The 15,775-nt window shown below is 41.0% G+C and overlaps 1 protein-coding gene across 1 annotated transcript; it reads left to right on the forward strand.

Annotated features, from left to right (window-relative positions):
• The first annotated feature begins 8,567 nt into the window (after positions 1 to 8,567).
• LOC121873918 lies at positions 8,568 to 10,651 on the forward strand. Its single transcript, XM_042377797.1, has 3 exons — positions 8,568 to 8,674; positions 9,954 to 10,078; positions 10,400 to 10,651. Exons 1-3 carry the CDS (start codon positions 8,590 to 8,592, stop codon positions 10,649 to 10,651), a joined length of 462 nt encoding a protein of 153 aa, XP_042233731.1. The 5' UTR covers positions 8,568 to 8,589.
• The last annotated feature ends 5,124 nt before the right edge of the window (positions 10,652 to 15,775 follow it).

The raw sequence follows: 15,775 nt of genomic DNA on the forward strand, positions 1-15,775 counted from the left end.
ATATAGTCAAGGATTGGGGAATTGTTTTACTGCAGAATGAGGAAAAACCTAGATTTACATAAAAGTGTGAAATAATGGCTTTAAAAAGTAAGTTATTTAGGATGTCAGGTGTCAGCTGAAGGCATCGCAGCTGATCCTGAGTAAATGGGATAGTACGAGATTGGTAGTCAGACGGTGAAAGAAGATGTGCGGTCTTTGTAGGGTTCACATCGACTATAGGAAATTTGTTGAGGGTTTGCCCAAATAGCTGCTGCACTGCATGCGTTGATGCATGGGAAATCTGGAATCGGAGTAGATAGTGAGTGGGGAGAGGAACAACAGACTTTTGAGAGCAAAGACAGTGTGACGCAGACACCAGTGTTAGCATGCCCAAATTTCCTCAGGAGTTTATATTAGAGACAGATGCAAGTTTTGAGTGTGCTAGGTGCGGTGCTGTGCCAGCGAAAGGACGGCAGGTTACATCCGGTGTGCTTTATGCAAGTCGGGGCTGAGAATCTGTGAACGTAACATGAGCAACTATAGTTCTGGTAGGACAAGAGATGTGAACCTCAAATGGGCAGTAGTAGATATAAATTCAGGGATTATTTGGAGGAAACATTTCACTGTCTATACAGATAACAACCCTTAAGTCATTGAAGAAGGCTAAGCTAAGGTGCTTGCGTGGAAAGTGGGTGGTATACGGATCTCAGGCAGATGACTTTACTAAAGAGTACAAACCGGGAAAAAACAACACGGTGGCAGGATACTCTATCTAGAATCACGACGGAACAGGAGGAAGATGGTGAGAAGAGTATGCAGCTATACAGGTAGTAGAGAGAAGTGGGGCAGGAAGGGCTGTGGACGATGAATTGGGCTGTATGGGCAAGAAGGCATGAACTATGTTACAAAAATACGAAGATGAGTTGGCGGAGAAGCTGCTGAGACAGTGCAGGTAGAGCTCCAAAATATTGACTTCCCACCAAGATGTACCGACGAGGAAATCCCCGATCGTAAAGAGAAGAGGTTGTCTGGCATAGGGCCAGAAGGGAAAGAATCTATGGGGGAGTGCCAGTGTTATCTCAAACTTGGAGGCTTTGATTAGAGCCGGCCGACGAGTTCAGGCATCAGGAGAGATCATACTCTGTCGTTGAAGCGAGTTTACTATAAGCCAGAACGCCGGAGAAAACAATGCGGAACTATATAGCCGAAGGTGTAAGAGTGACAAGATAGTAAAACCTCAGCTGCATTTAGGAACGATTGAAGCGCAACCAAACCATTAGGACATTTGCCGCAAATTTCACCTTTGGAAGCTGACGGGTTGAGAATGTCATGATAATGGTTGACATATACAGTCGTTACACTTGGTACCAGACCAGAAAGCCTCGACGATTGCAGATCCTGGTAGTCAGGATCTTCTGGCAGTGGGTGCACCTGGGCGATTGTTGACCGAACAGGGTAGAAATTTTGGCAGTGCATTGGTCCGACAAACTTGTTGTTACCTTTGGGGTGAAAATAAGGACGTCAGCATATCACTTACAGGAAATGGTATGGTGCAACGGTTTATTGGAGCCCTGCTGCGGTGTGCTGTACACCTGGGGAAGAAGAAAAGAATAAATTGTTGAGCATCTGCAGGCAGTGGTGTCTATACAACGTCGCACGACCCGGCGGGATTTTCTACATTCATGTTGTTTACGTGAGAGAACCAAACCTGCCGTTTGACCTTAGGCGGAAGTAGTTCCAAACCGGTAGATGAGTGGGAGATGGTGATTAGAGACCGGCAACGGAAATTGAGGAGGCAGTGGAGATCAATGTGCGGAGACGCAAGGAAATAAACAGAAGAAAAGAGGAAAGCCCACGAGAACTGGAAGTAGGCCATGAGGTTTTAAAACATAAGAAAATAAGAGGTCTGCAATAGGCCGGTTGGCGCAACGCTCGTCGGAAGTTACTACCACTCTCTATCATCCATGAAGCTATCTAGCCTCCTTTGGAAACTTTCCAGAGTTCGCACTTACTACAAAGTTGCTAAGCTTTCCCTCGTCCTACCTATTTGTGAACCAGTTTCTTCCTATCTCCCTCTTAAGCCTAAACTTATCCTTGAATCCGTTGCTCCAGGTCCTATCCTGCTCGGATATTATAGAACTTTATATCCTTATTGATTCCTTTTCCTGCCATCTTCTATCATATCTCCCGCACTCTTCGTCTTTCTGAGGTACAAGGTTAAGTTTCTTTAACCTATCCTGATATGGAGGTTTCCTAAGTCGGAGATCATTTTGTCATTCTTCGCTGCACCGACTCTATTAATTTATATCCATTCTATAATAAGGGCGCCAGAACTGAACCGCATAATCGAGGAGCAATGCAAAAAACAGGCTTTGTAAGCTCCAAAACCTTTCAAGGTCGTCTGAGTGAGGGTTGGCGCTCCACAACCGTAGAGAGAATTTAGGGAAATGCGCCTATATAATATTAAGTATACTCTGGCGACTTAATTTGATTGCAAATTATGAAATTAAATATCAGTTATTAAATTAAAAATGATTATAGATCGTTTCCTAGTCTGAAAATGTTGCGTACGTCCTAATTAAGCTATTAGTCGTGTGGTAAATAAGTCAATTTTTCAAGGCGTGAGCGCCATGTCAGCGTGTTTGTCTGGAGGTGTGAGGCAGTGGTCAAACAGACAGGAACTCAGCATAGACAAGGAGGCGACGTGAACTGGTTTCTTTCGTTCATTTAACTTAAGTATTAACAAGTGAGTTTTATTGAATCTCTCAGAGCTTAGATAGGGCGGTAGGAACAAACAATGAGTGAGTGACGGTGATGTGAGACAATAGCTAACAGAGGGAATATTGCAGGGATTCTGTAAAGCCCACGCGGTATGAACGTCCACACGATCTGAACGCGTGCAGATGAGCCCACGCGGTTGAATATGGTGAAGATTGGAGTGAAACCAGCTGTCTGGGTGTACAACTAAAGACGTGGGACCATCGTCTGTCCCCGTTTGACGATCGTTGAGGTCCTAGATCTCCTCCACCTCGGCTCACAATACCACATATCTTCAAGCAGTTTAGTGAAAACCTTTTACTAACGGGAAGCTAAAGCTCCCCTTAACTGTACAAGGTCTAATTTGCTCCTCCTTCCGTTTGTGGATGTACTGAGTGTAAAATGAGGCCAGCTGAGTGAATGAATGGTCACACACTGGGACCAGGAGTCTAGTGGATACTAGTACATTTTCCAAGGTTGAGAAGGGCTTGTTTGTGCTCTAAGAAAATACGGGTGCATGCTTGGTTGCTTTTCATGACCTCTCATGAAGTAGATTTCGAGGAAATTTGCCTGCTCATTTTCCAGTGGTAAGAGGGATCCTGCTTTGTGATAGACTTGACCCTGGACTTTGAATATGGGCATGTATCCGTGCTCACGAACTACTCTGTTAGCTCCAAAGGATGTCATCTTGAAGCATGATGTACTTCGTATATTTTCCAAAGTGTTTTGACTCTGGTGTTGTTCCCAGCATGAGAGTCTACAATGGTTGTGGTGATTTTCCAAATTTGGCAGTCGTACTTTCCCATGAGAGCAGCACAGTCCAGCTGATTCTCCTTTGTACTTCTTTGCACCGCAGTATTCACATTTCTTGTCCATGTTGTCAATAACAACAGAGGGATACTTTTCATATTCTATATATAACATCATCCATAATCACCACTACATATAACACCACCAATCATCACTACATATAACATCATCCATCATCACTACATATAACACCATCGATCATCACTACATATAACACCACCCATCATCACTACATATAACAACATCCATCATCACTACATATAACATAATCCATCATCAATACATATAACACCACCCATCATCACTACATATAACAACATCCATCATCACCACATATAACATCATCCATCATCACTACATATAACACCATCCATCATCACTACATATAACATCATCATCCATCATCACTACATATAACACAATCCATCATCACTACATATAATACCATTCATCATCACTACAGATCGGTAAAGTAGTTTCCGAGATTCTCGTGCTGACACACACACAGACACAAACGCACAAACACACACGGTAGGACGCCACCTTCCGGGAGGCTCCACATTGTCTCACTGTGATGCATTAGGGTGAACCATTTTGGTTTTCATTAGGAATAAGTATGTACAGATTTTTGCCAGTTCCCACTCTGGAGCATCCAACATAGAACTGTCCACGAGAGAAGCAAGGAAACACCAGGTTTAGGCCAACCATCTTTCAACTCTGTTCCTGGCTTTTATAGATGGTCATGGCAAAGCTCACTTTAACCGGGAACTGAAGTCGCTTGAACTCAAATGGCAGGTCAGTGGTGATAAGAGGTATCCTTGGTATAAACACGTCCTCTCCTTCAGCTTTTCCTGTCAGTATTGTAGCTTCCAGTACATGTGGCATCTTGACAACCAGTCTTGTGCCATTGCAGAGGATTGGTGGTTCAAGGTTTAAAGGTCCCACGTCCTTGACCTTTGTTCTAAATACCTGGAAAAATCTCTTGGGATTCGCCTTGGATTCTCTTGCTATTCTGATTTCATAGTCTCTCGTTGCTTTCCTTACATATTTCTTAACATTCCTAGATAGTTCATTATACCTATTTCTGAGCTGCTCCTCCCCTCCCTTTAATTTCTTATAAATTCCTTTCTTTATTCCTATGTCATGTTTAAGTTTTATGGTCATCCACTTTGGCTCATTCTTATTTGACCTAATTTTTCTGTATGGTATATTTTGTTCTTGTGCTTTATGTAGTATACTAGTGAATATATTATAGTCATGCTCAATTGTTGTGTCATCTATGACCTCACCCCTTCCTACTGGGGACTGACGTGACTGTGCCCAGGTGACCTCACCTAGGTACCTTCTTAACCCCTGATAATCCGCCAACCGAAAGTTTTGGACTCTGACCATATTGTCATTGTTTTTTGTTTACCAATTTAGGGTGAACCTGATTTCTCTGTGATCACTGTTACCTAGTTCTTCCCCTACTGTGATATCTCTGATAATATTTTCTTTATTTGTTAATACTAGGTCTAATATATTGTCACCTCTAGTAGGTTCTGTAATTAGTTGTTTCAAAAAATTGTCCTGTACTGCGTCTAGGAAGTCTTCAGATTCATAGTCACCTACAATGTTGTCCTAGTCAATATTTCTGTAGTTGAAATCCCCCATAATGCACAGGTTGTTATATTTTGCTGCCCTACTCATTTCCTGCCATATGGGCTGAGCTGCTTCTTTCCCAAGACTTGGGGGCCTGTAAATCACTCCCATAATTAGTTTTTCTCTTCCTAACGTGATTTCTACCCATACAGACTCGGTTCCTATTTCACCCTTTATTGAATTATTAATACAACATTTTAATGTATCCTTGACGAAGAGTGCGACCCCCCCCCCCTTCCTATCTTTCCTGTCCTTGTGAAAAAGGTTGTACCCTTCTATGTGGTACTCTGATAAAAAGTTCTTGCTCGCCAGATTCATCCAAGTTTTGGTGATTGCTATGACGTCTACATTCTGGCTACATACAACTGCTCTCAGCAAGTCTATTTTATTTCTAACGCTCCTACGCTGTTTGTATAGCATACATTTAAACCTACCCTTCCCTGGTCCTGTTTTGTTCTTGTCCTGAGTAACCAATTTACCCCCAGTATCTGCTTTTTTTTACTTCCACTTACCCTAACCTCTCTCTACTGGCGAAACCCTCTTTGGAGTTATAATTTTACGCCCCAGGGATGTAGACAATGTCTTTACCGCCGCGCGAGACAAGTGTACTCTGTCACGACTGTACAGGTATTCGTTGCCATAGAATGGTTGCCACTTATCAATGAACGCCCAACCATTGCTTGCACAATGTTTTTCCAGTCGGCAATTTATAGCAATTGCCCTGGACAGCCATTCACCACAAACTCCTCTTCCAGGCAAGACACCACAGAGTATCGGAATCCACTCCCCCTATCTCTAACCTACCCAGCGCCTCCCTATACCTCTTGAAAAGTTCCTCACTTCTAACCTTTCCTATGCCGTTACTTCCCGCACTAAGACACACTACTGGCTTGGTACCCAAACCTAACAAAACCCTAACTATCCTTTCAGCTACATGCCCTATCCCAGTCCCAGGAAAACACACCCTAGGCCTACGTCTCCTATCTCTTGCAAAAAAAGTCCTATCTAAGAACTTCACCTGGTTGTCCCCAACTACCACGCCGTTACCACTGGGCAGGGTTTGAACAACTGCCCTTTTCTCTCCTTTGCCAGCCGTTCTGCCTCTTCCCTTCCTCGTCCTGCCTCTTCTCTTCCTCGCCAGCTTCCTCCAACACTTGGTAGGGGTTACTGTACTCCACACCCTAGCCAGCTTTCCTGAGTCTGACCCTAGTCCCCTTGGAGACAACCATTCTTCACGCCTGCTCCTCCTGACCCTCCTTCGCAGGTGTCCTGCTTGGCTGGACGCCTACCTGAAGGAGTTCATTCCTGAGGGCTTCGTTCTTCCCCTTTAAATCGTTTATCTCTCTTCTCAACTGCTATTGGATCGTCTTTCCTCACACACCGTCCCTTTTCCCCCACAACACAGCGGTCCATGGAGGCCATTTCCTAAGGTCACTAACACGAGCACTAAGGGGCACGTCCTTCTCCAAGCTAGGTCAGGTACCATCTGAACTAGGTCAGGTAGCGTCTGAACTAGGTCAGGTAGCGTCCGAGCTAGGTCAGCTAGCGTCTAGCGAGGTCAGGTATCGTCTGAGCTAGGTCACAGCCGCCCTTCATCTGTTTTACCCATTATATTACGGTGGCGTATAAAGGGGAGTAAGCACCATACACTTACTATATGCCAATAAAATTCATTTGCTGCGGAACCTTCTTTTATTAACATTTTTATAATACCCCAACTCTTATATTTGTCTGTAAATGTATACGGAAATTACAAAAGTTAGTGGAAAAGTTTCAAAAATTTATCCAGGAAAGGGTAAATCATAAATGCAAACAAAGAAAAATTACTGGAATAGGCAGGAAATGGAGATAATACTACGTTAAGTGTTAGCATAAATAAATATAAAATGAATGATTGAATTTATTTAAAATACAGTATCTAGAAGACGTTAACTCAGTAAATAGAACAATTATTTAAAATTTATCCAAAAAGTAGCAGAGGAAAGTAGTGTAACAGGTGCACTGAGGTATGTAGAGAGACCGAACTGTATCAAAAGAACCAAAGATGTATAAGTAGAGAGGAGTCGTAGATCCTTGTATATCACTTTGATTATGAAGAAAGAGAAGAAGCAAACATTCTTGAGAATAATGCGTTGAGTGATGATGACGCACCGCACATAACAGTATTTATTGTCTGGACAAAATGAGTATGTGTAAAGGCCTGGCCTGTTGGATATAAATCCTTTGCCAGCCTTATCAGGATCTTATCAAAGGAAAGTCAAGAACCATGGGTTTTCAAGGGGCAATAAACAACCGATAGAGAGGACATCTCTTTACTAAGAACCTATTCACCAAAATTTAACTCTGACACCCTCACTAGAGTCAAACAATTACTAAAACAAAACAGTCAATAAAACAAAGTACAGATATTTCCTACGGCTGCAGATGAATCTTCCTTCTAACCAGCACTGTTGAATATTCCGGTAACGTGGTGATCCGCTCTCAGGGGGAAGGTCCAGGGCAGTTTCATCACTTGGCGCCTCCATTGGTGGGCAATGTCTTGCCACCCAAGAGTCTCCAGGGCACGGACGGTGGACAGGGCGTGGAGGAAGTGGCGATCACGTGGCAGCCGTGGAAGTAGCTGGAGTAGGTGACCGGAGTTGACAGCCGAATAGTGAGAGACGGGGGAATCAGCCCACAAGCTCCAGGAACCTCAGATGAGTACACAACCAGAGTTGGAATAGAACAGCCGGGTAAAGTAACAGCTGCGGTGAAGGCTGGATCGTTTCTGCCAGGCGACGAGGCAGCAGCTGCCTTCTTACCTCCGTCTCCACCCCAACCCCCCCCCCCCCAATGTGGCTACGAACAAGCAAACGAGCGGCGTACAACCTACCCGCTCGTTACGTCCCTTACAGTATGCTAATTTAATGGCTGTTAAAAAGGCGAGTATAATTCAAAGGTGGATAATCAGAGGGAGTGGAAAAGACCTAAAAGTGGTGGGTGGAAGAATGGGGTGAATGATGAAATAGAAATGAGGGGGGGGAGGGCATAGTGACGTGGAGGGAACATTAACGGATCAGGGACCCTTGTTTTTTTCAATGGACATTTCAATATTTTTTCTAAGTTTTTTACAAATTAAAAAGAGGAACTCTTGGGGCTTAAGAACGTAAGATCAAGACTCCCCCCCCCCCCCATCTCCTGTGCACGTCACTAGAACACAGACACACTGTATTGGGAAGAATTGTGTGTGGCCTCACGTGGTTATTGAGAAATTTATGCTGCTGATAGGTGATAAAAAGCTTAAGTGAGCTGAAAGGATCGCGTGTACTATTTCGGGTATTTTTGCAATTATTCGATGATAATTGGATAAAACTACATATTTTTTCATCCTCAGAGTGAAATATTATCTGCGGCAGGAGAAGGATGGCGATCGAAGTCTTATTGGCCATGATTGCTGTACTACTACTTATGTGTCAAGACGAAACACGAAGTCTGACCTTACCATCAAGTTAGTATAAATCATATAAATACTTATAGATTAATTGATTCATGCAAAACCTGACCTAGCCTAACTTAACCTAACCTACTTTAGGTAGAATTTTTTTATATTATGATAGTAAACGAGGCCTTAAATGAAACAGAGCAAATTTTACCATATACCAATTCAATTATAACAATAAAAACAAGAAGTTATCCCTAACTATTTAAAGTAAAGCAGCAATTAATATATATATATATATATATATATATATATATATATATATATATATATATATATATATATATATATATATATATATATATATATATATATATATACAAGTATAAGACTGCTTTAGTATCCTGGTGGTACAGAGTAGCGTTCCAGGTCACAGTCATGGCCTCGTGGGCCGTGGGTTCGAATCCTGGCTGGGTGAAGTGTTGATTGTATGTAGAAGTCCGCATGTGCTTTATTGGGCTAATGAAATATATATATATATATATATATATATATATATATAACTTCAACCAATAGGCGTGTTACTTGTGTTTTGAAGCTTTGATGATGGAAAACGATTATTTCCGAAACGTTAGCGATTAAAAGAAGCCCACATGGTCAAGATGTTTGTGTTTACCCTGGTTCTCCTCTTCGTTATTATATATCTATATTATATATATATATATATATATATATATATATATATATATATATATATATATATATATATATATATATATATATATATATTGATAAAATCACACAGGGAAAAGGGAAACAATGGAGAACCTTAACTTTCGTCTTAATTCAAGACATCTTCAGAGGCAACTGAAATACAAAGAATGAGAGAGAGCTTATGTACACAGGGTGACCTTACAAAACATGAGGTCAGGCAAAAAACATCAACCACACAGCAAACATAAGAAGAGATTTTAAGAACAGGCGACATAACTAGTCATGTCACGTCAGGTAAAAAATATGCCGGCGGTACACAGGATGCCAAATCCACCGAACATTGCCAGTTAAAGTATTTGTAAAAGAGAGAGAGAGTGAAGCAACATACCATGTGTAAAATAAATGTTTGTATTTCTCGCTCTTGTAAGTATGTCGTCTGGTCCGAAAAAAAAACGGTAAAAATAATGTATATGGGCATACGTGACTAATTATGTTGACGTGGAGACAGTGAATAAAGCCTTTCTGTGCATTGTTTTAGTGTTAAGTAAAATGGTAGAGACTATGAAACAAGAAGAACTTAATCAATAAAGAAAATATAATGCCCTCATTCTAATCATTTGCATCTTGTTATCAGGGAAAAATGAAGATTTGCTTCGTCCTTACCAAGCAGCTGGGGTAGTACTTGGTGCAGCCCCACAACTTCGTTGCTCTATCCTCCTCCTCACAAACGTCATAGACTCCCATTCGCTCGATTCCATTGTAAGTCTGCAGTTGCTATTATACTGGGTACAACACAGCATATACTGTATATGAACTAAAGTATATTTCATTGCCTTACCTACCATTGACATTTTGGTCAAATGTGTAAAATAGACCACTGTAATCAGAAATAGAATTACACACAAAGTTATAAGATAAAGGAAAAAAATAAATATGTATTGAAATATTTAACGATGTAATATATAATTTCACGTTTTGCAAGATTTGGGATTTCATCCTACAAGTTTTTAAAATCTGGGAAATCAATAAGAGTTCAATTATGTTTAAATAATGAGTCCTCAATATTTAGTGTTATAATAGGACTTGGGTCAGCTGGTGACTCCCTGGGGTGTGGCATTGCTCGAGGTGGCAGTGGACGGCCAGGATGCTAACGAGACTCAGGCGCAACTCTCCCGGGTGGTCGACGCGGCTCGGCGGGTAGGTCACTCCCACATTACTACTGAGGCGGTAGGTCACTCCCGCATTACTAGTATGGCAGGTAAGTCACTCGTATTACTACTAAGGCGAGTAGGTCACTCTTATGTTGTGATAGCTGTTTTGGTATCTCACTAATTGTTTTAGTTAAGTTCTGGAACTTAGAAACCTTCCATATCAGGATAGGTTAAAGAAACTTAACTTGCATTCCCTAGAAAGACGAAGAGTGCGGGGAGATATGATAGAAGTATTTAAGTGGGTGAAAGGAATCAATAAAGGCGATATAGATAAAGTTCTTATAATATCCGAGCAGGATAGGACTCGGAGCAACGGATTCAAGTTGGATAAGTTTAGGTTTAGGGTGGTGGACGAGTGGAACAAGCTTAGCAACTTTGTAGTAAGTGCGGGAACTCTGGAAAGTTTCAAAAGGAGGCTAGATAGATTCATGGATGATAGAGAGTGGTAGTAACTCTCGACAGGAGCTGCCATGCACAGGCCAACCGGCCTATTGCAGACTCCTTATTTTCTTATGTTCTTATGTGGCAGGGGTTGATGTAAACACTTCTTGCTGTTTTTCCTTTATTAGTGAAACAAATATATACACAGTTCTGTTCTGAAAGAATAGATTATGAAGTCTCTCCAGGGAAGTGTTGTTACTATACTTTAAGAGAACACTTAAGTTACGTCCTCTTCCCTGATCAAGTGGTAAGGTTTTGCCTTCTCCTCTAGACACGAGAGAGGCGTGGGAGCGAGACAGCTGCTTTGATTAATAAGTTGACCTAAGCTCGACCTCTGAGATAGTTACAAGCTCAGCCGTGTATAATCGTTAACAGGTCGAGTCATTGTTGAATAACATGATGTAATTCATTTGGATGAATACTTATATAAATTAAAGGTACTGTTAAACCGCTAAAACCTCCAACCGAGTCCTCACGGTTTAAATCCTAGGTATACCTAACCATGTTACAATAAAGTGTACTTTAGTTAAACTGTTGCTTCTTGCACATGCTCTTTCAATGCCTTTTGGAAAGTTTTCTTGGAAACTAATGTGTACCTAGAGGACATTTTCCTGTAACATAGTATCATAACGGTAAAGGAAATGACAAATATAATGGCAGGTATAATGAAACCAGGTAGGATTACTCCAGAAGATAAATAAAATGGAAGAGAATCCTATAATGCAAGAAACTGTTTCATTAATGTTAGACAGAAGTTTAAGCTTATTAGAGACAATGTGAAGGCTGCTGAAATTATCATTCAGTAAAAATGGTTTGGGTACCAGTTCAAAAGTAATGTTTGATACAAATGCAAGATGATGGCGAGTAGACAAGGTTGTGATTGCACTACTGCTGAGCTCACAATATTCTGGTGCTATATGATAACCTTCTACTAGTACATGTTTACCTACACCCTGGCATATGAGTATTACACTGGTTTGGTTTGGAAGTCGGTCCTCATAGTTTTCCAATAACATTTTCGTCTAATCGCCCCGGATGCCCAGCTTGGAGTGCGTAAAGGAAGAGGGTGAGGATTTTTTTCCTTTAGTGATATAGGAATAACAATTTGAGAGATTGACTCTTGCTGTGTTTTTACTGAGCGATACAGTATGTCGTGCCGTAGCTCAAGCTGTGAGAGTGATAAAGATAGTTTTGGCAAATTTATCTCATCTCCCGATTCTAAGGCATAGATTACCTTGGACCACAGTGGATCCTGTAGTTGTTCCACCCTTAACTGTGACAGAGTGAACGTAGGTAGTGGCGTGACAGGAGCTATGTGTATGGATAGCGAATCAGCTACCACGTTCGATGAAACCTCTTGTTCCACTCTTTCTTGTATCATTTGTTCATCTGCACCCCTTTTGCTGTGGGGTAGCTGATATGCTGATAAGTAGACCAGGTTTGTGTCCGGCTTGAGTGGAATGTTATGGTTTGTCAACGTTATTTTACCTTGGGGTTCTCCAGGTAATACTATGATTTCCTTGAACTCAGCTAGTAATTCAAAAAGATTATGTTTGCCTTGAGTATGATCGACTACTTTCACGTGTGTGGTACTATTAACGCTACTTTATCTATAAAATGTGGTTTTCATTGGATTCCCCTTGTATCATACTACCTATTGATAATTCTATTGGTTCCCCGATGATTGCTTTGTCGTAAACGAGGAAATTACCCAAACAACATCCCTTTCTTACAGTTATAGGTCCCCCAGTTCTATTGAGAACAAGGACATCTGTGAGACTACCTGAACTGACTGTGCTTAAGGTAGACTCAAGTGATAAGTCTTTCACTCGTGAACTTTCACTCAGACACACAACATCTGTTCCTTCACTCACATTTGGCAATAGTACAGTCATTCTAGTTAGTTCCTGGCTATGTCACCATTGTACACCAGTTAACACAGCAGACGTTAAAATCCAGTTCGTGCCTCTTTCATCAGAAAGGTCCTTTGAGCTACTAGGTGTAGTTTAAGGGAGTGACTCTGTAACTAACTGCTTGTGTGTGATAGACTCCCCTGCGCCAGTCGAGGCAATTATTACACGAACACCCGAGGTAAGCAATGGATGTGAAGTTTGTATTCCGTAGTAATGCAAACAGTCATGCATTGTGGTGTGATTTCTTCGCTGAACATTAATGATGGTCTGATTTAGTGTGGAAAGATCGATTAACCCGTCCTCTGACAGAGAGAATGCCTTGATTCTGTAGAAATCCGCCAGAAAAACGGATTAGCAGTGTTTTCACCCCCGCTATGTCTAATTGGATTCCTGACACACCGGACAGAGGAATGTCTGTAGGTCTTATTAGGCACTTATTAGGAGGATATCGTCGCTTGAGTTCATTGAATGACGCTAATGAGTTAACACTGGCACATGTTCCCGTATCTATGCCTACGGACAACTAATTGTTATCTATCCTCGCTAGTACAGTCAACACTTTGTTTAACGTAGCGATTAATGAGCCGGTGACGGAAGCGTTGTTTTCTTGCACCATTGACACTATCCAAGATCGTGTTGCTGGACGCGCGTATCTTCCCCGGAGAGGCTGTTTACTTGTCTCTCGTCGGTTTGCTAGCTCTTGCTTCAGGTGCTGTAGGTTCTTGCAATCTTTTATATTGTGGTATGGAGACTCATGTACTGTAGTACACACCATTTATTCAGAGTGCCTCTAGTGTTTGTAGTGCCCTCTTAGACTTTGTGGTTTTGTAAGACTCTCTAGATTTTTAATGTCCACGGAGAATCCTTTCCCTTGATCTTGCCACGAGCTAGATGGATTTTTGTCCATTTTTCCTCCAAACCAACAACTTTCTGTGGTATGTCCCTTACGTTTGCAGATTTTGCAAAAAGGTGCCTTTTGGGGTTTGGTTTCGGTAGTAGTTTGTAGTTGATCCTTTTAACTGGTTACAGATAATATTGACAGAGCCCGAGGAGTAGTTTCCACTGGTTCAGAAATATCCTCCACGTAGTCTCCAAGCTAATTTATATTCTTTCTTTCTGGCTGCCTTGCGTGTAGGTTTATGTAGTACCATGATAAACTGTAGGAACTCAATAATTTTGTAGAAATTTTCTTTAGATAATTTTTCATCATCACCAAACCAATTTAAGGATGACATGTAAGTTTTGAGATCCATCTTAGTATGTTCGGCTATAGCCTGTGCTTCTTATGCGTCGCATGCATACACAGTGTTACTTGTACCCTATGCCATCTTGAAAATCCAAGTAACCGCACCTCCTTTCGTTGTAACAGCACCATTTGTATTATATAAATATTTACCCATATGTATAATACCAAAATATTCACCAGGTCACTCACCAATGTGTATGAATGAAATGGTGAGTTGACATTTCCTCCGAGGAGTGAGTGAGGTCAAGCTGGGTCAACGCATCTCAGCAACAACACATCTGACACGTTTCCTTTCAAGGCCTGCTTGTCCACCCTCTCTCCCTGGTGTAAGAGACTCTCATATCACTTGTTACCCAGTGAACACCTCACTTAAGTGTTCTCCTGAAGTGCACTAGTGCACTAAGACACTTCCATTAGTATAGAGGGTATAAAATAATTTCAACTGAACTCAGTACCTGTGAAACTATATTTTCTACAATAAAAGAAAACCAACAAAGTGTTTACTTCAGCCCTGCCACTTATCAATTTAAGAACTAATATACATATATATATATATATATATATATATATATATATATATATATATATATATATATATATATATATATATATATATATATATATATATATCTTGATAAAATCCTGCGGAAAAGAGGAAACTAGCGGATCACCTTAAAAAGCACCATCTTTATTCAAGACGTCTTCAGAGGCCTCTGAAGATGTCTTGTAAAGAAAGAAAACTAGGTATACGTCTTCCTCCCGTCAACAATTTTATCAATTTATCTTATCCCGCGTTCATTGGATCTACATGAAATATATATATATATATATATATATATATATATATATATATATATATATATATATATATATATATATATATATATATATATATATATATATATATATATATATATATATATATATTATTAATGACCACACTGGTGTAGCGGTGGGATGGATTAGAAGAAGAATGGGTCAGTACTCAGAAACAAACATTACTTCAATTGATTCTAGTGAGTTAAGTGGCATCTAAGTGAATCAACAGCAAACAACAATTACAAGAAATTTAAGTGGACAGTGGCTATAAACACTTGCAGAACATTATGCATGAACACGAAGTAGTAACAAAACAATAGAGATTGCCAACTTAGCAGTCAAAGCCCTCAGTGACACACATACTACTGAAGGTTGACGAACCGAGAGCAGCCGAAACCTACCTACCAAGCTAACACTACATCACCGGGTTTGAGGAAGGTTGTCAAGGGTTCGAACAATCAAACAATCTCTTTGGCTTAAACAATCAAGACTCATAGGTGTGCAACAGAGGGACGGCCCAGATCAGCCCCAGGCTGACGCCCATAAAGACAGATCAGCCCCAGGCTGACGGCCGCAGACAGATCAGCCCGAGCTGACTGCTGCATAAACCAGATCAGCTTCCAGGTGCATCTCAGTAGGCGTGGCGTCATCCTCCTGGGAAGGGCGTCATGGGCTCACTGGCTGATATAGCCAGCGAGAGGTTCTACGCACTCTCCACTCAGGTAGATCCTGAAACAATCATTATTTTATAAACTACACAAACACAAGTGAACTTCAAGAAGTCTTCACATGTAGTCAATATAAAGATATATATATTACGTGCACA

Source organism: Homarus americanus, unplaced genomic scaffold, assembly GCF_018991925.1.
Source record: "Homarus americanus isolate GMGI-L3 unplaced genomic scaffold, GMGI_Hamer_2.0 scaffold25827, whole genome shotgun sequence".
NCBI classification, from domain to species: Eukaryota; Metazoa; Arthropoda; class Malacostraca; order Decapoda; family Nephropidae; genus Homarus; species Homarus americanus.

Excerpts from the sequence above, each read along its gene's own strand:
- LOC121873918 (XM_042377797.1), top strand. The coding sequence starts at position 8,590 with ATGGCGATCGAAGTCTTATTGGCCATGATTGCTGTACTACTACTTATG. Across the intron at positions 8,675-9,953 it reads AAGTCTGACCTTACCATCAA|GGAAAAATGAAGATTTGCTT; the intron begins GTTAGTATAAAT and ends TCTTGTTATCAG. Across the intron at positions 10,079-10,399 it reads CCCATTCGCTCGATTCCATT|GACTTGGGTCAGCTGGTGAC; the intron begins GTAAGTCTGCAG and ends GTGTTATAATAG.